This window comes from Mobula birostris, chromosome 5 (assembly GCF_030028105.1).
Source record: "Mobula birostris isolate sMobBir1 chromosome 5, sMobBir1.hap1, whole genome shotgun sequence".
Taxonomy (NCBI): domain Eukaryota; kingdom Metazoa; phylum Chordata; class Chondrichthyes; order Myliobatiformes; family Myliobatidae; genus Mobula; species Mobula birostris.
The window spans coordinates 172,904,267-172,930,783 of record NC_092374.1 but is presented as its reverse complement, the minus strand read 5'-3'; the positions used below and the strand labels follow the sequence as shown (position 1 = coordinate 172,930,783).

General features: G+C 49.8%; 2 protein-coding genes across 3 annotated transcripts in view; one reads left to right on the top strand and one right to left on the bottom strand.

Moving 5' to 3' along the window:
- The first annotated feature begins 6,582 nt into the window (after window positions 1-6,582).
- rab20 (RAB20, member RAS oncogene family) lies at window positions 6,583-21,241 on the top strand. Its single transcript, XM_072258887.1, has 2 exons — window positions 6,583-6,925; window positions 20,150-21,241. Exons 1-2 carry the CDS (start codon window positions 6,754-6,756, stop codon window positions 20,638-20,640), a joined length of 663 nt encoding a protein of 220 aa, XP_072114988.1. The 5' UTR covers window positions 6,583-6,753; the 3' UTR covers window positions 20,641-21,241.
- A 1,420-nt stretch (window positions 21,242-22,661) lies between these two features.
- Window positions 22,662-26,517, bottom strand: part of LOC140198044 (uncharacterized) — a 176,829-nt gene continuing 172,973 nt past the window's right edge. For both annotated transcript variants that reach the window (XM_072258884.1, XM_072258885.1), the window contains exon 48: window positions 22,662-25,105. In XM_072258884.1, the coding sequence (XP_072114985.1) occupies window positions 24,845-25,105 (261 nt within the window). In that variant the 3' untranslated portion in view covers window positions 22,662-24,844. The remainder of the gene's footprint in view (window positions 25,106-26,517) is intronic.

Here is a 26,517-nt window from a genome sequence, read left to right as displayed (position 1 = left end):
TTCTGAAGATCACATCACACTGGAGTATTGTGACCATTTCACTGGACAAATAATCCAGACAACTTCAAATCCCACCAGGAGAGTATGAACTGCTGCATTCAGTTTGAAGGCAAAGTGGCATAGTACATGTGGGCGTGGACTGTTGATCTTGCCAAAAATTCCGGTTGCTCAATAATAAATGAAATAATTCTCTCATAGTCAGCAGTGAACAGAGGACAAATGTGCAACTTGTCGGGAGGAGCAGTCATTTTTTATTGTCAGACTTGGTGTCCATATGAATTTATTACTGACTGTTAATAAGATTGACTATGGACCATGCCAGTAGGCGCTATTCTTTTACAGATATCTTACTGAGCTGAAAGACCAACAAGTTCTGGGCGGACCAAAGAGCTGATGACCTTCCAGCAACACTTGTTCTCTGTCTTTGTGTGTGTTCCTGGAAACAGCCCATAAATCAGTGTTCACAGTTGCGCAAGCTGATGGGGTTGAGTCAAGACGAAAACCCTCACATCCCTCTCCACACTTCCTCAGCGAATCCACAACTCACAGGAAGTGGAAGGCAGTCCCGTACTCGTCGCAGCCAAGAGCAGCGTACGTTGGAAGTGATATTCCAACCACACAGGAAGGACCTGGCAGTGAGTTTTCCTCACTGACAGCTAGCAATCTCCTGGTGAGTTCTGGTGATGAGGCATTCTGCCAGAAAAGACCATAAGACATAGGAACAGAATCAGGCCATTTGGCCTATTGAGTCTGCTTCGCCACTCAATCATGGCTGAACTTTTCCCCCCTCCTACTCCTCAGCCTTCTGTCTGTAACCTTTGATGCCATGGCCAATCAAAATCCTATCAATCTCCGCCTTAAATACACTCCATGACCTGGCCTCCACGGCTGCCTGTGGTAATAAACTCCACAAATTCACCACCCTCTGGCTAAAGAAATTTCTCTGCAGCTCTGTTTTAAATAGACATCTCTATCCTGAGGCTGTGCTCTCTTGTCCAAGACCCCCCCCCCCACCCACCATGGGAAACATCCTTTCCACATCCACTCTGTCTAGGCCTTTCAAAATTCAAAAGGTTTCAATGAGATCCCTCCCACATCCTTCTAAATTCCAATGAGTACAGACCCAGAGTCATCAAATGTTCCTCATGTGATAACCCTTTCACTCCCAGAAATCATCCTTCTGAACCTCCTTTGGACCCTCTCCAATGCCAGCACATCTTTTCTAAGATGAGGGGCCCAAAACTGTTCACAATTCTCAAGGTGAGACCTCACCAGTGCCTTATAAAGCCTCAGCATCACATCCCTGCTCTTGTATTCTAGACCTCTTGAAATGAATGCCAACATGGCATTTGCCTTCCTCACCACTGACTCAACCTGCAAGTTAACCTTTAGGGTGTTCTGCACAAGGATTCCCAAGTTCTTTTTCATCTCAGATTTTTGGATTTCCTCCATGTTTAAAAAATAGTCTGCACATTTATTTCCACTACCAAAGTGCATGACCATGCATTTTCCAATATTGTATTTCATTTGCCACTTTCTTGCCTATTTTCCAAATCTATCTAAATTCTTCTGCAGCCTTCTTGTTTCCTCAACACAACCTGCCCCTCCACCAATTTTCATATCATCTGCAAACTTGGCAACAAAGCCATCTATTCCATCATCTAAATCGTTGATATACAGCGTGAAAAGAAGCGGTCCAAACATCGACCCCTGCAGAACACCACTACTCACTGCCAGCCAGCCTGAAAAGGACCCTTTTATTTCACTCACTGCCTCTTACCAATCACCCATTGCTCTAACCATGATAGTAACTTTCCTGCAATACCATGGGCTCTTTTGGTAAGCAGCCTTATGTGTGGCACCTTGTCAAAGGCCTTCTGAAAGTCCAAATATACAACATCCACTGCATCCCCTTTATCTATCCTACTTTAAATCTCCTCAAAGAACTCCAACAGGATCATCAGGCAAGATTCTCCCTTCAGGAAACCATGCTGACTTTGTCCTATTTTGTCCTGTGTCACCAAGTACTCCATCACCTCATCCTTAACAATTGACTCCAACATCTTCACAACCACTGAGGTCAGGCTAACTGGTCTATAATTTCCTTTCTGCTGCTTCCCTCCTTTCTTAAAGAGTAGAGTGATGTTTGCAAATTTCCAGACCTCTGGAACCATGCCAGAATCCAAAGATTCTTAAAAGATCATTACTAATGCCTCCACAATCTCTACCGCCATTCATCTGGTCCAGGTGACTTACGTACCTTTAGGTCTTTCAGCTTTTTGAGCACCTTCTCCCTTGTAATAGTAACTGCACTTACTGCTCTTCCTTCCCACCCTTCTAGACACACTGGCACATCTGGCACACTGCTAGTGTCGTCCACAGTAAGACTGATGCAAAATACTCACCTAGTTCATCTGCCATCTCCTTGTCCCACGTTATAATTTCTCCAGCCTCATTTCATACTGGTCCTATATCCACTCTCATCCCTTTTATTTTTTATATACTTGAAACAGCTTTTTCTATCCACCTTGATACTGTTTGCTAGCTTGCTTTCATATTTCACCTTTTCCCCCCTAATGATTCTTTTAGTTGCTCTCTGTAGGCTTTTAAAAGATTCTCAATCCTCTAACTTCCCACTAATTTTTGCTTTGTTGTATGCCCTCTCTTTAGCTTTTACATTAGCTTTGACTTCCCTTGTCAGCCACAGTTCTACTATTCTGTCATTTGAGTATTTCTTTGTTTTTGCAATACATCTATCCTGCACCTTCCTCATTTTTCCCAGAAACTCACACCATTGCTGCTCTGCTGTCATCCCCACCAGCATCTCCTTCCAATTTACTTTGGCCAACTCCTCTCTCATACCACTGTAATTTCCTTTACTCTATTGAAATACTGCTGCATCAGACTTTATTTTTTTCCCTATCAAATTTCAAGCTGAACTCAATCATATTGTGATCATTATCTCCTAAGGGTCCTTTACCTTAAGCTCCCTAATCGCCCCTTGTAGGCTCAATGACAAGCTGCCCTAAAAAGCCATTTTGCAGACATTCAGCAAATTGACTCCCTTGAGATCCATTACCAAACTAATTTTCCCCATCTACCTGCATGTTAAAAACTCCCATGATTGTCATAATATTGCCTTTTAGACACAACTTTTTATTCTGTAGTCCACATCCCAGCTACTGATTGTAGGCCTATATATAACTCCCATCAGGATCCTTTTACCCTTGCAGTTTCTTCACCCAACCCACAAGGATTCAACATCTTTCAATCCTATGTCATTCTACTGATTTGATGCCATTCTTTACCAGTAGAGTCACACCACCCCCTCTGCCTACCTTCCTATCCCTCCAAAACAGCGTGTAACCTTGGACTTTCAGCTCCCAACCACAACCATCCTTCAGCCATGATTCAGTGATGGCCACAACATCATACCTGACAATCTGTAAAAGAGCAACAAGATCATCTGCCTTATTTCTTATGCTCCGTGCATTGAGATATAACACTTTGTATTTGCTAACCTTTTTGATTCTTCATCCCTAATTCACTGATACTGACCCTGCTGGCTGCAATCATGTCCATCATCTGCCTGCCCTTCCTGACAGTTAGACTGCACGCTATCTTTGCTTTTTTTTTAACCAGCTATCCTCTCCTGAGCCCCTTCACTCCGGTTCCCAACCCCCTGCCAAATTATTTCAAACCCTCCCCAACAGCTCTAACAAACCTGCCTGTGAGAATATTGGTTCCCCTCGGGTTCAGGTGCAGCCCGTTCCTTTTGGACAGGTCATACCTCCCCCAGAAGAGATCCCAATGATCCAAGAACCTGAAACCATGCTCCCTGCACCACTTCTCAGCCACCCATTTTTCTGCCAAATTGTCTAGTTTTACCCTCACTGGCACGTGGCACAGGCAGCAATCCAGAAATTACTATTCCAGAGGTCCTGCTTCTCAGTTCTCTGCCAAGCTCTCCAAATTCTCTCTTCAGGACCTTATTGCTTTTCCTTCCTATGCCATTGGTACCAATATCTACCAAGACATCTGGCTGCTCCTCCCTCACTCCAAAATGCTGTGGACACGATCCAAGATGTCCCTGAGCCTGACACCTGGGAGGCCAAATACCAGCCAGGTGTCCCATTAATGTCCACAGAATCTGTCTGTTCCTCTGTCCACTGAGCCCCCTGTCACTACCTCTCCCCTCTTCTTCCCCTTTCCCTTCTGCACCATGGACCCATGCCAAAAACCAGGTCTCCATGGCATTCCCCTAGGAAGTCATCTCCCACAACAGTATCCAAAATGGTATAGCCATTATTGAGGGGAATGGCCATAGGGGTGCTCTGCACTAACTGCCTATTCACCGTCCCATTCCTTCTCCTGACAGTCACGGTAATTTGGTTTGTTTGCTCAGGAAACCACGTCACATGATCCACAGAATCCCTGTCCTGCAATGCCTGCAGGGTGTTCTGTGCTGACTGGGACCTCCGACATGTGCTTTGCCACACCGGGGACATATAGAACCTCAGCATGTACCCGCAGACTTCGGTTCCAAGTGTAGCCTGATGAAGCCACACACAAAGGTGTGTGCTGGATACATTTCTGCCCCTGTTTTCTAGTGACTTGTGCACCTTGGCCTATCAGACTCATTCCATCTCGATCTGCCAGATGAACCAGAAGACAGCCTGGATGTTTCTGAAGCAGAGGAGTAAGGGAGGGGTCACACAGGCACCATGTACAGCAGCCCCCAGAGCAAATCACACTTGATGACCAGGTAATTTCCAGTTATTGTGAGGGAGCGCAGATCTCATTGTCCCAATTCTTCACTGGCTTTTCTATCCACGCCAGCCTACTATTGTTCCAAACCTGGTCTGAACCAGATCCCCAGCACCTTCACACAGTCAGACCCAATGGCGAGGGGGTCAGTTGCCACGGAACATGGCTTCCAATTCAAACAGGTCAATTTGATCAATCTGCAAACGGACCGTGGTTCTGAGCAGGAGATATTGTTCACATACAGGAGGATTTTGACTGCTATGCAAGTCACACCTCTCATCGTTTTGTCACATCTGGTGAAGGTGGTAAAGAGTTGTAAACAGCACACATGCAAGACAAAAGAGAGGGGGCAACCTTGCCTGACTCCAGACTTGATGGGGAAGCTCTCTGTTTCCCACCCATTAAACTGTATTACAGAAGTCTGCATAGACCAATTCATGATTCCCTCCACAAAGCCGATTTTTACTGATATCCTGGTCCAAGCTGACAGGCAGGGATCCATCCCCTGTCCTGCACGTAAGCGATTGTGTCCCCGAGCAGTGAGTGATTATCAGAGATGTTCCTGCCAGGCACGGCACAGGTTTGGTCTGGGTAGATTGTCTGCCCCAGAACGGATTTGACCCAGTTGCTAATGGCCTTGGACAGGATCTTATTGTCCACATTCAGCAGTGAGATGGGTCTCCAGTTCCTGGTATCATCCCTCTCCCTGTCCTGCCTGTTGATGAGGGTGGAGTCCGACGTGCTGCCAGCTGGAAGCATAACATTGTACACTTCCAACAGGTCCATGCCATCGCGTCCCACAGAGCCGTACAACTAAGCTGTCAACTCTGGGCGTTTTATTTGAACTAAGATAAGATGAAGCCAGTCCGCTCATCCAGGGTCAGTGGCTGCTCCAGACTCTCCCACCTGCTGTCATCAAACACCTCCATGACAGAGGTCAGGAAGTTCTGGGATGCTATAATATCTATGACTTTTCCATCATACAGACCATCTACAGATCCCCAAGATAGGTGAAGGATGGAGGTGGGGAAGTGAGTGGGGCAGAGATGGAGGGGGAGATAGAGATAGGGCCAATGAGTGGGGGAAGGGAGGAACGGAGACAGGGATAATGAGTGGGGGAAGGTGGGACAGAGATAGGGCTAATGTGTGGGGGAAGGTGGGATGGAGATAGGGATAATGAGTGGGGGAAGGTGGGATGGAGATAGGGATAATGAGTGGGGAGGGAGGGAGATAAGGCTAATGAGTGGTGGAGGGAGGTACTGAGATAGGGTTAATGAGTGGGGAAAGGTGGGACAGAGATAGGGATAATGAGTGGGGGAGGGAGTGATGGAGAGAGCTAATGAGTGGGGGAGAGATAAGGCTAATGAGGGAGGTACTGAGATAGGGTTAATGAATGGGGAGGGAGAGTTGGAGCTAGGGTTAATGAATGGGGAGGGAGGGACGGAGATAGGGTTAATGAGTGGGGGAGGGAGGGACAGAGATAGGGGTAATGAGGGAGGTTCTGAGATAGGGTTAATGAATGGGGAGGGAGGGACGGAGATAGGGTTAATGAGTGGGGGAAGGTGGGACAGAGATAGGGGTAATGTGGGAGGGACGGATATAGAGCTAATGAGTTGGGGAGAGGGGGAGAGAGGAACTGATAGGGTTAATGAATGGAGGAGGAGGGACGAAGATGGGGCCAAGTGGGGAGGAGTTGGAGGGAGAGACAGGGATAGGAGGTGTGAGGGGAAGAGGTGGAGGGAGGGACACAGACAAAGGGTGTGAGGGAAGGAGAAGCAGGGAGAGACAGAGATAGGGCTAATGGTGCGGGCGGTGATAGGGGAGGAACGGAGATAAGGGGAGTGAGAGGGGTGAGTGTCCGGAACTAGGCGAGTTGTGAAATTTGTGGAAAGTTTATTCCGGGGCGGTCTCCTGTCTCCGCCCGCTTCCGCTTTGTTCAGAGGGAAAGCTGGGCGGAGAGCGAGCGCCGGAGCCCGAAGGCACAGGATGATGAAGCCGGACGGTAAGGTGGTGATCCTGGGCGACATGAACGTGGGCAAGAGCTCGCTGCTGCAGCGTTACACCGAACGCCGCTTCCAGGACACTTTCAGCACGGTGGGCGCCGCCTTCTACCTCAAACACTGGGGCGCCCACAGTATCTCCATCTGGGACACGGCGGGTGAGACGTGGGCCGGGGTTGCCGTGGGTACGGCGGGGGAGGGGGGTGGGGGACGGCGTGGGGTGAGAGAGCGGTGGAGTGGGGTGACACACAGAGTGTGAGGTCGCACGTATCAGAAGACGCCGGACCCTAGAGCAATACGATTTGCTGGGGGAACTCGGCGTGTCGAGCAGCGTAGATGATGGGAGGAATTGCCGACGTAACGGATCGGGACCCCGCGTCAGGACTGAGAGTGGATGGGAACCTATCAATGACCCATGCCTCCTGTCTCACCACTCCCCTCTTCGCTCTCAGTGCTCTGACAAACATTGACAGTTCCTTCGGCCTCCCGATCCCGGCACTCGGGGCTCCGCGGTGGTCTCCGGCCAGCGTCGGTCGAGGAGCTTCCTCGACTCCGATCTCCCACAAACCGGCACATCACTTCATCGTCCACCCTAACTGCCGCTTTCCAGGATTCCGAGAGAGCCCCGAGCTACGGGAGGGATGGTGCTGAGGGAGCGCCGGACGGCGATGAGGCCGTGCCGAGGGAGCGCCGAGCTATGAGTGGAATGTTATATCGCACAGAAACCAGCTCTTCGACCCAGCCAGTCCACGCTGACCATCCAGTAGCCATTCACACCAGAGTGAGGGGATGGCACTAAGGGAGGGGCGGTACAGTACTGAGGAAGAATTTAAATATATATATTACTTAGTGATACAGGCTCTTCCAGCCCAATCAGTGCACAATTATACCCATGGTGACCAGTTATCCTACGCCACCCTTCGTCTTTGGAGTGTGACAGGGAACTTGGACGCGTGGAGGAAACCCACACAGTCACTTGGAGAGCGTCGCAGAAGGAATGGAGCCGGGCCACCGGCGCAGTAATAGCGTTACGTTCATCGACGTGCCACCGTGTCACCCTGGCTGTTCTGCAGGGGTTGTTAATTGAAGGCTGTGCTTGCACCCCCGGGCTGGATGAGAGATCTGCCAGTGAGAGTGGGTGTCGAGCCGGGCAGGGCCCCTCAGGCCCCGGACCCCTTATGAACGACAACCAGCGTCACTGCGGTGGACCCCCTGGTTATTATGGTGTCCCTGTCTGTGGGATCTTTCTGTGCAGTCTGCAGAGTGAGGCGAGGAACTGAAATCATTTCATTGACTGCAAAGCTCCAGGTCCATGAAAAGGGGCTACAGAAATGCAGAATCCCCTGTGTCTATGAGATGGTGAAATTTATGGAGAGGATTTTTGAGCTTGGGTGTAAATATAGAACCATACAGGAAGAGGCCATTTGGCCCGTCCTATCCATGCTGTTTCCTAGGAAGCAGTCCCATTCTCTTTTGTATCTTCCTACGGCCAGGATATTTATTCTCTCTCACAGGCCCATCAATTCCTCTCGAGTCGTTTGCCACTCTCCTGCATGGAGCAATTTATCGGGGCCGTTTCATCCCAGCACATCCTTCAGATGTGGGGGGGAACTGCAGTGCACAGAGGAAATTGAGCGGTCACAGGGAGACCGTGCAAATTCCACGCCAACAGCGCCAGATTGAACCCAGCTAGATCTGCGAGGTAATAGCTCTACCCAGGCGACGTGGAGATGCTTTCTGTGACAGGGTGGAATTGATTATCACAGTGTGGGCATGGCCTCTTCAGCCTCCTGAGGAAGTGGAGGCGCTGGTGAGCTTTTCCGGCTGTAGCATCTGTGATAGGGATTGAGTACAGCTGCAATACTCCTGACTTTTTATTCCTGACCCATCTGTGTGCAGCCTCTACCAAACTGCCCAGCTGCAAAACTCTGCCCTCTGACAAGGCAGGAATGGGGACCAGTTCTGGTATCTCAGGAGGCACCTCTCAGCAAAGGCGGGCACTGGCGAGGGAATTGGCCAGCTGTGGAAAAGTGTGTTTGAAGATCATCTCCTTAAACCATCCATAACCTGGTGGTCTATCAGGCAGTGCCGATCCTGCCTGTCCAGTATGCTTCTGGGATCTGGAATGCATAGAGTAGCACCTCAGAGTACTGGAGAGTTGCCAAAGACATGCAGGGAACGATGAACAAGCCACTGTCAGTGCCTCCCCTGGGCTAGCGTCCCTAGGTAAGCTGCTGTTGGCTCTCTGCAGATCTCCAGCCAGGCAGACAAAGCAATGTGTTGAAGGTATGCACAGCACCCTCCGGAGGCAAAATGTACCCAGAGATTCCTGTCCCACCACCTCTCCGCATGAAGGAGCATTCGGGATGGCACCGAGAACTTTGCTCCCAAACTTTGGGAGATGGATCAGAAGGTCACACCTCACATCTAGCAGCACCTGCCCCACCACACTTGGGACAGAGACTGTGGGTCTCTCAGAGGACCATTCAGCCAACTCAAAGCCACACATCTACAATAGAAAATGAAGTCTTCCTCAACCCCAAGAGCTCTGGAAGTGGCAGAGCGACAGTGGGCTCCATCAGGAGGCAGTGGGTTCTAACCCCACTCCAGAGACTGATAATTTTAAGTGGCAGCTGATTTAGATGACTTCTGCTTGGCTCATGTTTCTGTTGTGGACTTCCCCACCAGAGGAAATTCTCTCTCCCACCCCTCTCTTAATTATTCCCACTTCTTCTCACCTCCCCATCTCCTTGCACTCTCCTCCTTCTCTCCTTACTCACATCCCCTCTCTCCCTCTCCCCATCTCCCCCCTCTCCCACCCCCTCTCTCCCCTCACCTCTGTTCCCTCCTCCCCCTTTTCTGCTTCCCCCTTCTCCCTTCCCCTCTTTTCCCTCATTTACCCCATCTCCCCCCATTTCCCCTCTCTCTTCCTCTTCCCTTCCCCCTCCCTCTTCCCCTCCCCACTCCCCTCTTCCCCCTTTCCACCCTCTTTCCTATCTCTCTCTCTCTTTCACTCTCTCTACTCTCAGACTGTACCCTCCAGGAAATGCTTTTGCTGACCTTTGAGATTACATTTTGAAACAGCTCACTGCCTTTTTCCTTGCTTTGAGCATTTTCTGGTGTATCCGAATGGGAAAACTTTTCCCTCTTGTACAGCAGTAGTTAATTTACTGCGCGGGCACAGCTTCTTCTGTGTGTGGCACAGTCGCGTAGTGGTTAGCACCAGCACCAGTGATCGGGGTTCAAGTCCCTCTATGGTCAGTAAGGAGTTTGTATGTTCTCCCTGTGACCATGGATTCTCCGTTTTCCTCCCACATTCCAAAGATGCATGGGTTGGGTTTGGGAAGTGTGGTTGGGCCAGAGGCAGGTCAGCACATCCAGGCTGCCCTCAGCACATCCTTGGGCCCGTCCATATTGCTCATTGATGCAAATGTTGCATCTCACAGTCCATGTGACAAATAAAGCTAATCTCTTTAAAACTTTTCTAAGCTGCTTGAGCACTGGTCTAATTTGCAGTGGGTGGATTGGGAGGGATTTGCAGGCCACTGAGGCAAATTCACTTGCAGTGATTGTGAAGCAGAGGAATTGCTCACTGCGACTGCTTGGCTCAACTCCCAGCAGCTCCTGTATAGAGGCTGCCGCAGTGGGAAGCAAGCAAAGTTATCTTTGACCTTTCACTGACAGGACCGACTAAGCAAGTTCCAGTTTACTGTATGGTGAGACCTTGACGCTCTCTACTGCTCATGTGCTGGTTTAGTACCTCTTTATGTAAACATATCTGATTTTGTTTTCAGTCATTGACAGAAATGCTGATTGTGCAGCATAGACACTGGAACCACAGATTGTTCCTCTGCCTCTGATCACAAGATCAGACTGAGGATTGTTTGATTTGCCAACAGCTTGTTACAACATACTCATATGACTTCTAGGCCCCATGTGGTTTGTTCCTATAAAGCATAATTCACTCCCCTCCCACCTCCCCCTCGCTACCAGAGGCCGGGCAGGGGAATCCAGAGCATTAGTAAGTGTGTACGGAAATGAGTGGGATGGGAGGCAGGTGAACTGGCTCGGGAGTAGGAATGCAGAAGTGAGCAATGTTGTAATTCAGTAAAAATCTGGCTGGTCCCAACTGGATTCTCCACGTCCCCACATCACTTTACCCACAACTCCACTCACTGCTTCTCATTGAGGGCTCTGGGCAATGGTGGGGAGAGGTGCTCTCCAAGTGTTAGTGTCGGGTATAGTCTCCTCAGCGTGGACTGTCCATCTCCCCCACCATGGTGGGACAGCCCATCATCACCAGTTTATGTCTGGAGTACTTCTGGGACACCATCTCCCTGACCCTAAACTTACCCATTGTATGTTGAAAGTGTGTTCTACAGAATCAGAATTGGGTTTAATATCTCTGACATATGCCCATGAAATTTGCTGTTTTGTGGTAGCAGTACAGTGCAATGTGTCTGTGTGTGTGTATATATAACCTATACATTAATGTAAGAAATATATATATTTCTTTATATATATAAAATTAAGTAGTGCAAAATGAGAGCAAAAATAATGAGGTAGTGTTCATGGGTTGGTTCTTTGTCCTTTCAGAAATCTGATGGTGGAGGGGAAGAAGCTGTTCCTAAAATATTGAGTGTGTGTCTTCAGGCTCTGTACCTGCTCTCTGATAAGGAAGAGAATGTTCAGGGTGATGGGTGTCCGCCATGACGGACGCCAGCTTTTTGAGTAATCTCCTTCTCGATATTGGTGTGGCCAATGCCCATGATTTCCCCTTATTAATAGTACCCAAGTTTGCAACCCTGTGCAGTGGCCCTACATCCCACACAGTGATACAACCAGTTCGAATGCTTGCCACAGGTCACCTGTAGGAATTCACTGGAGTCTTTGGTGACATTCCAAGTCTCCTTTCTCAAACTTCTAACGAAATAGACCCAATGACATGCTTTCTTTGTAATTACATCAATATGTTGGGCCCGGAATAGACCTTCTGGGATGTTGACACCCCCCCAGGAGCTTGAAACTGCTGGACCTCATGTGTGTTCTCTTGGCACCCCTTTCTCTGGCCCACCATAAGTTCCTTGGTGTTGCTGACACTGAGCGTAAAGTTGTTGTTGCGAAGCTACTCAACCAGCTGATCGATCTCACTGTTGTACTCCTCCTCGCCACCATCTGATAATGTGCCAACAACGGTTGTGTTGCTGGCAGATTTACAGAAGACGAGATGAAGGGGCACTACGTCAACTCTTGGGTCATTACCTGCCATGTTCCAGTGGTGACCCCACCATGGTACTGTACATGGTCTCTGTACTGTGCCACCTTTTCCGTACACACTGACCCTACATGGCACAGCTCCTGCCCCATCCGGGGAAGCTCTTGTGTTGCAGCTGCCTTGCAAATCTTTCTGCCCCTTCATTTGCAGTGTCCTTGGATTCACCCGTGACAGTGCCTTGATCACCAGCCCTGCCCTGGAGAGAGCCGCTGTCATCACCCTACTCTCTGCCAAGTTGTCCCCTCTCACTCGGGAGGTGGAGCAGCAGCTGTCGGTGGGATCCCGGACACTGATCCAGTGGGGCCAGTGCATCCCATAGTGTGAGTGTTTCCCAAAGCTGTCAATGCCCAGTGGCATGATTCTCAAGAATACCGTTCCTCTCTCCGTCACTACCCATGCAGTGATTTTAGGGAATACCATTCCTCCCTCCATTGCTACCCAGTGCAGTGATTTTAGGGAATACCGTTCCTCCCTCCGTTGCTACCCAGTGCAGTGATTTTAGGGAATACCGTTCCTCCCTCTGTTGCTACCCAGTGCAGTGATTTTAGGGAATACCATCCCTCTCTGTCAATGCCCAGTGCCATGATCCTCAGGAACACCATCCCTCTCTCTATTACTGCCAGTGCCGTGATACTTGGATACACGTTCCCTCTCTTTATCACTGCCCAGTGACTTGATTCTCTGGAATTCCATCCTTCTCTCTGTCACTGTCCAAAGCTGTGATTCTCAGGAACACCGTCCCCCTCTCCAGTACTGCCCAGTGCTCTGATTCTCGGGAATACCGACCCTCCCTCTGTCACTGCCCAGTTCTCAGAAACACCATCGCTCTCTGCAAGCGACTGCATCGCTTCAAGCCCACGAAGCTGGCACACGGCGCTGGACTATTACATCTGGAAGTAACCGGAGCCACCCTTACCCATGGCCACCCAATAGGACATCTTGTCCCTGTGTCGGAGGGCTAGTCCAGCACAGGCACCGAATGCCCACTTTGTCTGTGTCAACGGGAAAAGCTTGAGGTGTTTCCAATCATTCTCACCTTAATATTAGTGCCTGAATATGTAGCAGTGACCCTGGATTGTACGGGAATCTGGATCTCTCCCTGACAAAGAGGTTCACAGATTTGTTGACAATTTTATGATGTAACGAGAGGCCATTTGGCCCATCATGCTGGTGTTGGTGACAAATGACAGTCTGATCTCACCTAGCCCTGCGGTCATCAATCCTCACAAGTCCTGTTGCGATGCAGGACATGTTTCTGTCCCTCTCACCTTCTTGGGGGGGGGAATTCCTGGACACCACCACCCTTTGATGAAAACACTTTCCTCCTCTAATCCTACTTCTGACTACGTTATGCCTCTGGGCTTTTGAGGCCTCTGCAAAGGGATTTTTTTCTCTGTATGAACCCTCATAATACCAAACACCAGAGTCGGTTCTCCTTTTCCTCTGGGAAATAACCCCAACCTACCAATGAGGGAGTCTCATTGAAACCTATCAAATATTGAAAGGCCGAGATAGGATGGATGTGGAGAGGACATTTCCTGTAGTGGGAGAGTCTAGGACCAGAGGGCACAACCTCAGAATAAAGGCATCCCATTTAGAACAGAGATGAAGAGGGATTTCATTAGCCAGAGGAGGGTGAATCTATGAAATTCATTGCCCCAGGCGGCTGTGGAGGCCAGGTCATTGAGTGCATTTAAGGTGGAGGTTGGTAAGATTCTTGATACATCAGGGTGTGAAAGGTTACAGGGAGAAGGAAGGAGATTGGGGTTGAGAGGGAAATGGGTCAGTCAAGATCGATGGGTCAAATGACCTAATTCTGCTCCAATGTCTTATGGTCTACCTGCTGCTACCTCTGGGCTGCCTAGAATGGACCTGATGGGCCAAATGGCCTGTTCCCATTTCATTGGATTAGGAACGCTGAGCAGGCTGATGCACTGCAGTCATTTGTACGCGTTAGAGAGAACAATTCTCGACCTGCTATCTCCGGTCTGGTATAATTCTTCCAATCCTGCATTGATTTTCACAGTTGTTTGACTGAAGGCGTTAAACTGAATGTTTCTGGAGCTGGACCTTGGCCCAGGTAAACCTGGAGATCAGATGACTGGGAGTGGTGGAAACCTGCCTTTGAACAAAGCTGTTTGTGTGGACTCAGGTTAAGGTTACAGTGAACTGTAAGCGCCACCAGAAGAAATGAAAACAAGTCGAGCATTGTTGAGGATGAAGGTTTGAATTTCCACACACCCGCAAACCCCCATCCTGAGAGTCAACCCTGAATAAAATCCAGGCTGGGGAGTTGCAGGCTCACGGGTTTTATAAATCTCCCGTTCCGCCCCGTTGGAGATGTGTGTCCAGTTGAAGGCACTGAACTTCAAGTCCCAGCAAAGGGAGGGTGTGGAGGAGGTTATGTGGAGCAGTCACAGAAATGAGGGACTTCATTTCCACAGGGAGACCGGGGAAGCTGGGACTGCTCTTTCTGGAGCAGGGAAGCTTCGGGAGAGATTTAATGAAGGTGTTCAAAAACAGGAGAGGCTTTGCTGGAGAAACTGTTCCTTGCAAGTGAGAGTTGGTGCCTAGAGGGCACTGAAGCAAGGGGATCAGCAGAGGAACCAAAGAGGGGAGGAAGTTACAATCAGATATTGATAGGATACAGAGCTGGGCTGAGAAGAGGCAGACGGAGTTCAACCTGGGAAGAGTGTTAAGCTGATTCACTTTGGAAGGTCAAACTTGAAGGCAGAATACAGGTTTCTTAACAGTGTGGAGGAACAGAGGGATCTTGGGGTCCACGTCAGAGATCCCTCAAAGTTGCCGCATGAGTTGATAGGGTGATTAAGAAGACAAATGGTGAGTTGGTTTTCATTAGTCGGGGGACTGAGTTCAAGAGTTGTGAGGTGAGGTGACAGCTCTGTAACACTGATTAGACCATCCTAATAGTATTCTGTTCAGTTCTGGTCGTCTCATTACAGGAAGGATGTGGAAGCTTTAGAGAGGGTGCAGAGGACATTTACCAGGATGCTGCCTGGATTAGAGAGCATGGCTTATGAGAAACTGAGTGAGCTAGGGTTTTTCTCTTTTGAGCAAAAGAGGATGAGAGGTGAATTGATAGATGACAAGAGGTATTGATAGGGTGGACAGGTAGCGCCTTTATCTCAGAAATGGCTGATATGAGAGGGCACAATTTTAAGATGATTGGAGGAAGGTATAAGCGGATGTCAGAGGTAAGTATTTTACATAGAGTGGCAAGTGTATGGAATGCACTGCCGGGGTGGTGGTAGACAAGGATCTGCAATGTTATGGGCTGAATGGCCTGTACTGTGCTGTAATGTTCTAGGTTCTTCCAAAATGGGTGAACGGAGTGGAGCCCCACCACACCCCTGAACACCACCACCCCAGCGCCTTGGTTATTCTCCTGTTCCGTGGTTCCGCCTCTGGTGATTTGGCCCTGGGTTCTGGAGTTCCCTCTCCCCACACCCTCCCCTTCCTTCCCTTTAAGGTGCTATATCAATGGCAGTTGTTTTGTGACAGGGGCATTCAGGACATTTGCCTCCTCTTGGGGTTGGGCGGATTCTTTGGGAAGGAGCTGAGAACTGCCACCCCGGAATTCAGGCTGAAACCTGTGACAAACACCAGAGGCACCACCCCACTCTCAGGAAAGGGGAGACCTGCTTACCCCTCTTCATGCCTTACACTCCCTCCACCTCATTCCACCCCCCCCCCCACCATCACGCTGATGGGAATCCGGCTCGCCTCGGTTGCCATGGCAATCTCCCATTGAGCAGTTTCTGTGCCGTACTTTTCTCAGACTCTATGACAATTTTATATACCTCTATCAAATCTCTCCTCATTCTCCTATGCACCAGGAAATAGCACTCTAACCTATTCAACATTCCCCTACAACTCAGGTGTTCAAGTTCCAGCCACATCCTTGTAAAATTTCTCTTTACTCTTCCAATCTTATTGATATCTTTCCTGTTGGTAAGTGAGCAGAACTACACACAATACTCCAAATTAGGTCTCACTAGCATCTTATACAACTTCAACATATCACCCAACTCCTGCACTCAGTACTTTGATTTATAAAGCCAATGTGCCAAGGGCTGTCTTTACCGCTCTACCTACCTGTGACACCACTTTAAAGGAATTACGGATCTATATTCCCAGATCCCTCTATTCTAATGCACATGTTTTCACTTTTACCCCTGATTGTTCCTATCCTCACTCTACTTATCCATCTATTCTTCACATATATATAACCATATAACAATTATAGCACGGAAACAGGCCATCTTGGCCCTTCTAGTACATGCCGAACTCTTACTCTCACCTAGCCCCACCGACCTGCACTCAGCCGATAACCCTCCATTCCTTTCCTGTCCATATATCTATCCAATTTAACTTTAAATGACAACATCAAACCTGCCTCAACCACTTCTGCTGGAAGCTCGTTCCACACAGCTACCACTCTCTGAGTAAAGAAGTTCCCACTCATGTTACCCCTAAACTATTGCCTTTTAACTCTCAACTTTTGCCCTTTAACTCTCAACCCTCTTGTTTGAATCTCCCCCACTCTCAATGGAAAAAGTCTATCCACGTCAACTCTATGTATCCCTCTCATAATTTTAAATACCTCTATCAAGTTCTCCCCTCAACCTTCTATGTTCCAAAGAATAAAGACCCAACTTGTTCAACCTTTCTCTGTAACTTAGATGATGAAACCCAGGTAACATTCTAGTAAACCTTCTCTGTACTCTCTCTATTTTGTTGACATCTTTCCTATAATTTGGTGACCAGAACTGTACACAATACTCCAAATTTGGCCTGACCAATGCCTTGTACAATTTCAACATTACATCCCAACTTCTATACTCAATGCACATATGTGTAGAATGCCTTGGGGTTACCCTCAATCTTATTTGCCAATGTTCCCTTCTAGCTTTCCTAATTCCCTTCTTTTTCAGGTTTAGGGGGGATCTGACGGGGAACCTTTTCTAGCCAGAGAGTGGTGAGTAGCTGGAGCACACTGGAGAGTGTGGTGGACGATGGTTTTATTGATACTAGTATTGATTACAGTATTATACAGTGAAGAGAGACAGATCATACGTTATGTAAGTATAGCAAGGCAGCAGAAAGAAAACAGAAGACAGAAAGTAGTGTTGCAGAGAAAATGCAGTGCAGGTAGACAAATAAAGTGGAAGAGTCACAAGGTGAGAGATCAAGACTTCATCCCTCAGTCTGCTCAGGAATCAGGACTCCAATGCAATGTTGAGGATCCCTGACACCCATCCCACAATTTCTTTGACCCACTACCACCAGGAAGAGGGCACAGGAGCATTAACACTAGGACTGACAGACTGGGTAACAGCTTCTTCCCTCAAGCTGTGAGACTAATGAATACCCTGCCCCCACTGAGGTCTCACCACTGTTTATGTTTACCTGTGCTGCGCACTACATGCACTTTCAATTATATTTTATTAACCCATGGTGATAATTTGGTTGATGTGCAGTGTGTGATATGTTTTGTTGGTGCACAGTGGTCCACTGTTTTGTTTGGTTGTAGTCATGTACAGTCAGATGACAATAAACTTGAAGTTGTACTAAGACCAACAAGGTAAAAGCGGTTCTTGACCTTGGTGGTATGAAGATTGGTGGAGGGGCAAGTAGTGTTGAGGAAACAGGATGCAGAAAGACTTAGATAGAGTAGGCGAATGGGCAAGAAAGTGGCAAATGAAATACAATGTTGGAAGATGCATGGTCATGCACTTTGGTAGTAGAAATAAATGTGCAGACTGTTTTCTAAATGGGAAGGACATCCAAAAATCTGAGATGCAAAGGGATTTGGGAGTCCTTGTGCAGAACACCCTAAAGGTTACCTTGCAGGTTGAGTGAGTGGTGAGGAAGGCAGATGCCATGTTAGCTTCATTTCAAGAGGTCTAGATTACAAGAGGGATGTGATGCTGAGGCTTTATAAGGCACTTGTGAGGCCTCACCTTGAGTGTTGTGAACAGTTTTGGACCCCTCATCTTAGAAAGATATGTTGGCATTGGAGAGGGTCCAGAGGAGGTTCACAAGGATGATTCCAGGAATGAAAGGGTTATCATTTGATGGCTCTGGGTCTGTACTCACTGGAATTCAGAAGGACAAGAGTGGATCTCATTGAAACCTTTCGATTGTTGAAAGGTCTAGACAGAGTAGATGTTTCCCATGGTGGGAGAGTCTAGGACAAGAGGGCACAGCCTTAGGGTAGAACGGTGCTCTTTCAAAACAGAGATGTGGAGAAATTTCTTTAGTCAAAGGGTGGTGAATTTGTGGAATTTGTTGCCACATGCAGCTGTGGAGGCCAGGTTGTTGGCAGAGATTGATAGGTTCTTGATTGGACATGGCATCAAAGGTTAAGGGGAGAAGGCCGGGAACTGGGGTTGAGGAGGAGATGAAAAAAAAAGGATCAGCGACGATTGAATGGTGGAGCAGACTCAATGGGCCAGATGGCCTAATTCTGCTCCTACGTCTTAGAAACATAGAAAACCTACAGCATGATACAAAGCTGTACCAAACATGTCCTTACCTTGGAACCAGCTAGGCTTACCCATAGCTCTCTATTTTTCTAAGCTCCATGTACCTATCTCGGACTCTCTTAAAAGACCCTATCGTTTCCATCTCCACCGCTGCCGCTGGCAGCCCATTCCACGCACTCACCACTCTGTGCGTAAAAAAAACTTAGCCCTGACATTTCCTCTGTACCTACTTCCAAGCACCTTAAAACTATGCTGTCTCATGCTAGCTATTCCAGCCCTGGGAAAAGTCTCTGACTATCCACACGATCAATGCCTCGCATTATCTTGCACACCTCTATCAGGTCACCTCTGTCGCTCCAAGGAAAAAAGGCCAAGTTCACTCAACCTATTCTCATAAGGCATGCTCCCCAATCCAGGCAACAAGTCTTATGGTCTTATAGTCTCATATCTTCTGCCTGATGGGCGATGGGGGGGGTGGAATAGAAGAGAGAATGATCAGGGTGGGAGAGGTCCTTGTTATGACTGCTGATTTCTCCAGGCAGTGAGAAGCATGTGTAGCGTCCTTGGAGGGGAGGCTTGTTTCTGTGATGTGCTGAGTTGTATCCACGACCCTGCATCTTCTTGTCGCCTTGGACAGAGTGGTTACCACACCAAGCCGTGGTGCATCTGAACAGGATGCACGATTAACAGTTTGTGAGGGTGAATTTCCCTTGCCTTCTGAGGAAGCAGAACCACTGGTGTATTATTTTGGTTGCAGCACCTGTGTGGCTGGACCCAGACAAGATGGGTGAGATTTACACCCATTGACAGCATTAAGAGGTGTCTGTGTATTTGGATTCATGAATCGCTCGGGATTTGAAGTGTTTGGGGGGAAAGTGCCTCTTGGACAGCAGGAACATGGTGGGTCGAATGGCGTGTTTCCTCACCGTGTGACTCATGGGATGTCCCTCGTCCCCTTGTCCATGTTGTGTGCCGGCGATTCACCTCCCTGCCGCACGTTGGCCAGTGAGGAAGACCACGCTGCTCCAGGCTGGCTGGAGCTGCCTCGGCCACGGTCACGGGTCAGGGGTCAGTGAGCTGATTTCAGGTGCCACCCCCGCCCCCTCTCCTCCCACCCTCCAGTAAGGGATTTTTAATGTCCGCTACAGTGCAATGCTTGCTTCGTGCTCCTCTGCGGTCACTTGTTCTACGGTCCGGTGTCCGGGGATGCGGTGGGGTGGCGTCTTGATTTGGGGGAGGGGGTGGTGAGAGGTGGGTGCCCGGGTTGGTGCTGCCCAGGGGTACGGAGGGGTTATCTGGGGGTTGGTGGGTAGCGTCCGGGATCCGGAGAGGGGAGGGGTTGTGGTCACAGGGAACAGCCGGTGCAAGGACTCCGTGCGAAGGTGAGGAGGGGGTTGTATGGCGAGTGGTGACTGGGGGTCCGGTGGTAGATGGCCGGGGGAAGGACTGGTTTCCGGGGGGGGGGTTAACAGGGTGGTGTCGGGGGCCGTGGAGGGAGGGGTTGTTCCAGGGGTTAGTGGGGCACTGTGCAGGGAGTCCGGGAGAGAATGTTCGGGTCCGGGAACGTGCGCTAACGCTCGCCTCTCCTTTCTCCGCAGGCCGGGAGCAGTTCCACGGACTGGGCTCCCTGTACTGCCGGGGCGCGGCCGCTGTCATTCTCACCTATGATGTGACGAGCCGACAGAGCCTGCGGGAGCTGGAGGACCGCTTCTTGGCACTTATCGACTCGGCGCAGCCCGACTGCATCTTCGCCGTGGCGGGCAATAAAACCGACCTGACGGACGAGTGCGCGCAGCCAGGGGCGGAGGCGCGGCCCCGAGCACGGAAGCAGGTGTCGAGGCAGGACGCGATCTTGTTGTACAAGCAGCTGCTCCGGTACCGCATGCTAGAAGAAGGCGATCTGCCCGCCGCCGAGACCATGTGCTTTGAAACCAGCGCCAAGACGGGTCACAATGTGGACCTGCTCTTCGAGACCGTCCTGGATCTGGTGGTAGCCAGCATTGTGAAGAAACCCAAGGAGCCGCCCGAGACCGTAGACCTGGCGCACAGCACCAAACTGAAACAGCGGCGAACTGCCTGTTGCACCTAGGGCACCCAAAGGCACAGAGACGGTGGGTGCCGCACGGAGCCACACTTTGTAAAACAGTAGTGTTCTGGAGCACATGGGGTCCCGGGACAGTGCTCCAGTCGGTGTTCTAGAACACTGTATTCTAGTACACATGCAGCGGAGACCCACGCATTCCAGATCCCATATTGTCTGGGCCACTGCCCTAGAACCGGCGCAAGTTCTACAGTGGATGTAACTAGCCCCGAGCTGGGCTGGGAGGCACCCAGTAGCCCTGAGCTACTGCAACTGGGAATATACGTGATCGGGGGCCACTCTATCTTCAAATACTCATGTCGTGGGGCCACTATATTCGGGATCACCAGGCAGTGCTGGATTACCTGTGAACATTGCCCTCCTGGTTTGCCCCTGTGTACTGAAGTGAGGCTGCCATTGGTGGTCCACCGGGAGCCAGGACTTAGTGCCCAGTCACCGGCGTCAGAGGTTCATGTGATGGACTCCATCAGCGGGCAGTTGCTGATGACGTTCGGAGAACAACAGTCTGATTCTCCCGCCCAGCTTTCAGCGGGACTGAAAATGCAGATGATCAGATTATAATTTATTAAAGCATCTAGCTGTGAATTAATTACTTTTAAACTTAATATAATACTTGTACTGTGATGCCATAAATGTGACCAAGTGCTCTTTCCTTAAAGATTGCTAACACTTCCATAAATAGCTGGTAAGAGTGTCAGTGTTACCAGATTTGATCTTTAAATTCACTACTGAATTTACCAGTCTGTGAAAACCAGTGGAACAGCAGGCCTGGCCTTGGAGAGTCCAACAGTGTACAGTCTGTGAACTATTTCTGCTCATCTACTCAAACTTTTATAACTCTTTGCAAGGGAACCGGAGCTCATATTTACTGTATTTACTTTATTTATTTCTGGCTCTTAATTATCACAGGGTTTCTTTCGCATTTGAAAGCATTTAGCAGCCTAAAGCAGATGAAGAGTCTCGGCTCGAAATGTCCCTTCTTTTCCCTCCATAGATGCTGCCTGACCCGCTGAGTTCCTCCTGTATTGTGTAATTGTGTGCGTGTTGCTCCAGATTTCCGGCATCTGAGGTCTCTCTTGCATCAGCAGTATAAACTTAATCCGTCTATCACCTGTCCCCATTTACCCCGTGTCGTTCACAGAAACTCTGTTGGATGTGATTCAGTACTTGCCTTACTGACCATGGCTTGGAATAAATCTGTAAAACCTACAGTGTGGCAGCGGTTGACGTGGTGCTTAATACAACGCTTTACAGTGCCAGTGATCGGCAACTGGGGTTCAAATCCCACCGCTGACTGCGGGGAGTTTGTTTCTTCTGTGACCACGTGGGTTTCCTCTGGGTCCTCTGGTAAGCTGACAAACGTCTCTCAAAGACGTATGGTTAGGGTTAGGATTGGTAAGTTGCAGCCACACTATATTGGCACCAGAAGTGCAGCTGCACTTGCGGGCCGCCCCAGCACGTTGCTGGATTGTGTTGATCATTGACGCAAGACAACACATTTCACTGCATGTTTTGACGTACATGTGACAAATGAAGCCAATATATCTTTAAATGTGTTGACTGCCGGTGGAGGTCTGTCAACAGGAACTAAGAGAACAAACCTAGAAGGAAAAGCCCCTTACAAGGACCCTTACTACGTGCTGTTGTAAAGTGGAGAGGAATGCAGATCAGTTCTTGGCTGGACACAGCACCAATGAGCCTGAACACCCTCTGCCGTGTCAGTCTGTCAACCGATTGAATGAAGGTTCCAACTGCGGTCAGCCTGAGCCAGGGCAGGACAGTTTGCCCCTGGATCGTCCTCGTCTAAAGAGTAGCCCTGAGCACCACACTTCCCTCTGACAGTGTTCCACTAGCCCAAAATTATAATATCAGCTTCCCACGTACATGCACCGTGCAGAGGTTACTGGGGTGGTATTTGTGGAAGTCACATATTGCAGAGAGAGTATGGGGCTACTTACAAATGGGTCTTAAGTAGAGACAAGTGTTAAAACCACACTGAAGGAGGTGCATCTGGTAAAATACTTTTAATCTGGATAATTACATCGATTGGGAGCTTCACGTCATACAGTACAGATAAAAAAAGGCAGCTTTTGTACATGTTAATTGCGGTGTAAACAAGCATAGTCTCTGTTTTGTTATGCCCTAGTGTTGTACAGGAAGAGCCACCGAGTTGTGTTTGCAGAGTCAGATGCAGTAAGTTCCTTACTGCACACGGGTGCAAGCGCCTTGGAGCAGGTCGTGCAGTCTGCATCTTTGGGACACTTCTTAAATTCACTTCCAGCCAACCAACTTTGAGAAGCACAGTGCGGCAGTACCCCTCCACTGGCAAAGTGTGGTGGCACCCTTACACTGGCGCAATGCAGATTTCACAGCTGCCAGAGGGCACATTGCCTCCCCGTCCCTGCAGTGGGGTGCCTGGTTTACTTCCTTGGACTACGTTAAGCCTTTCGCCCGCCAGTGTTTACACGTTATAGCAAATCATTTGTCAGACACTGATAAATTAGTGGTGAGATATGTAGCACTGAGCACAGTCAAGCAGCTGGTAATCTGCACAGATTCAAGTACAAACACTGAGTTGTATTGTAAAGGGGCCCGGGAAGTGGGTTAACATTTACATAGCACCACCGGCATCCGGACAATGCACCGTAGCCGGTTGGGTTGATCTGCAGGCAAAAGGAACATTCCTCGCTCAGCTGCCCAGAGGAGAAACGGAGTATGTAATGCTCGGTTTTGGTTGAGATTGGAATCTCGTCCAAGGTTCCTGTCTGAACATTGTGCAACAGTCCAATAGGTTGGTTTAACTCTTCACGTCCAGTAATGTGGAGCTCAATACTCAGGGTACTGCCCCTCCCACAGTCTTCAGTACCACCCCTCCCACCGTATGACAAACTCATGGTGTCATTCCTCACCCCTCAGTACCGCTTCCCCCCACGGTGTGCCGCTCCCTCCAATACAGGATTGAACTACAACCTTAATTCAGGAGCGAAACTTCAACAGCACCTGCCTGAAAGAAATTGTTATCAGAACTAACGTAGGTGGGAGAGTGTGAGGACTGGCTCCCAACCTCAGCCATAACCAATACCTTATTTCAGAGAACTAGGTTCCTGCTGGAACAATGTTACTAGTGAGCCTTTGTTGAAGCCTCTAATTCTGCTGTAATGTATTCTGTACTGGTTTCTAGGGCAGGATATCAGGTGTTCGCTCCTTTGTCCCAGTGGTGGGTCTGTGCTCCCTGCCGGAGCCTGTACCAGTGAGAACACTTGGAGATTCCAGTTTTGGGGGGGGGGGGTAATGTGGCGATGTGCCTTCATTCTGGAATCGTGCATCCTGTGCCAGAGCTCGGGTTGGGGGGGGGCGTGGGTTTAGTTCCCACAGACCATCCTCAGGGTTCAGCACTTCCGGAGCAAGAAGCCACGGCTTGGCTTTCCACAGCAACTTCACCTCCCTCGGTGCAGCCAGCCAGGACCTGAGGTGCCTGCCAGAGGGCCAGCAAGATCCCACACACAGCAGGGGAAAGTCTTGTAAAGTTACGGGTAGAGAATAAATATATTTTTTAAACATGCTGGACAGAACGCCTGATGAATTGATGCACAGATCTCAGACCCAGAACTGGGGAGGGAGAGCCCCCGGTGCAGAATGCATCATAAAGGCTGAACCTCCCTCACTCCTGGCTCTGTGTAGCAGCTGCCTTCATTGCAGCCCCCCCCCCACCCCTTACACCCCCACAACCAACGCCAGCTCGTGAGCACCCTCTGCTTCCTCCCTCAGGCAGTGCCGCACTCCCTCACTCCGAGCCTCCATTTCCTCGGGCAGTAAGATGTTCCTTTCCTCTCCCTCTGGAAATGAGGCGCTCGCTCCCTCCTCAGGCAGTGGGCTGATCCCTCCCTCCTCCTTCGGGGAGTGAGGCATTCCCTCCAGCCCAGCGAGGAGCCGCAGCCTGAGGACATGTGCTGGGATTTCTGGGATGGGGGGGCCGATCCCAGGAGGGGGGAGGGAGCAGGGCCGGTATCCAGTGCGAGCGGTCAGTCCGTGGGCGTCGACTGCGTCGGATCAGACGGGACTTGAGGACCAGCAGGTGGTGGTTACAAGCAGCAGGTGGCCGGGTAAATTTGAGGAACAAAGAGCGGGAGTCCTGCTGGGAATGGGGCGGGGCAGGGCAGCCTGGGGGGGGGGGGGGTTACTGAGAGTGCCGTTACAAGTTCTTCATGCAGACCTGACACCGCCCCACCCGCGTCAGCAGCTGTCCGGCCTTCAGGGTGTCAGGCACTGGCTGCTCCTGGAACTGCTGGTCCGGATCGACGGTGGACAGCCAGAAACTGTGCTCGTTGGCAAAGTAGTGGCAGGTTCCCCGGGCCCCATTGCACTCCACGAAGGGGATGGTGCGGAAATCCTCCAGGCAGCTTCCCGGCGACACCAGCGACTGGCCGCCTCCCTCACTGCCTGCACCCGTGTGCTGGGGAGAAAGGGGAGAAAGGGCAGAGAGTTCAGGTTGGAGACGGTCCGGCATAATCACACACAGGAACAAAGACAGCAGCCGGCGGGTACACTCAGCATCAAAGTACGCAGTACCGGCACCGTTAATTCTGCGATTTTGTTTTTAACAAAATAAACTTTGTTCACAGTAAATAAAATATATACAAGCATAAATCATGCAATGCCTTTTCATTCTTTATGTTCAATGTCAATGCTTTCAGTTCTGTTCAAAGACGTTCCAGTACATCAATCAACAGCTCTGCTGACACTCTCCTGGCCCCCTGGTGTGATATCGTGTTACTATAACTGAGAGGCTTCCTCCACCAACCCGGACCCTCCCCTCCTCCACTAGAAGAACTCTACACCGTGGTCCTTCCCCACCGAGCCCTTGTGGTGGCTGCAGCAAGCTTCAGTGCATCCCTCAGTCCGTACCCCCGCGGCCTGAGATGTGCCAGTCAGCAGCATTCCTCCACCGACATCTCGATATGCTGCCTCTTCCCCACTATAGCCTTCCCGCGACCTCAGGCATGCAGGAAGGACCCGATTGGGAGGGCCCCCCTCACCGCCAGCCAGGCGAGGTCTTGGAGCCTCTCAGTGAGGCCTGGCGATCAGGACTTTCTGCCAGACGGCTGATGGCTAAGTCCTTCTCCTGCAGCGTCTGCAGGACGTTCCGTGCTGACCACTGCCTGATGGATGACCCGGCGGACAAAGGTGTTGGTCCAGAAGAACTTTTCCGCAAAGGACAGGTAGTGCAGCATTGTCCAGCTGACTGGGATGTTGTGCAGCTCAGGGCCAGACCCACCCTTCGCAATGCCGGGGACTTGGTACCCACGTATTTAGGGTGCACAGGCAGCCTGATGCAGCCACACGGAAAGGAGGGTGACATTGGGTAAGGAGACATAGAGATGAAGGGCCAATCATTTAAAACCTAGGTTAGCAGAAACTTCTTCTGACAGAGGGTGGTAGACCTTTGGAATTGTCTGCTCTCGAGAATGGTGGAGGTTGCTTACTGAAAGTGTTTAAGGCGGCAGTGGATAAATATTTAATGAACCAAGGAATAGCAGGGTATGGAGAGATGGATCAGAAGAGGAGAGGGGTATGGAGAGATGGATCAGAAGAGGAGAGGGGTACGGAGAGATGGATCAGAAGAGGAGAGGGGTATGAGGCATGGATCAGAAGAGGAGCTGAGGCCAATGTGTGTCAGCCATGAATCAAACAGTGGGGCAGGTTGGAATCAGTTTATTATTGTCTCATGTCCCATATCCTCTCCTGATTTTTGTGTTGAATCTGCTGAAGATTTTTCTTTGTGACTGCTCACCAGTGTCGGGAAACCTGAGTGTTTTCCCCCTCTGTGGTCAGATGATGGCATTGATTGGTTTAGTTTTGTCACAT

Coding starts and splice junctions, on each gene's coding strand:
- rab20 (XM_072258887.1), top strand. CDS start 6,754: ATGATGAAGCCGGACGGTAAGGTGGTGATCCTGGGCGACATGAACGTG. Junction 6,926..20,149: donor CTCCATCTGGGACACGGCGG/GTGAGACGTGGG, acceptor CTTTCTCCGCAG/GCCGGGAGCAGTTCCACGGA.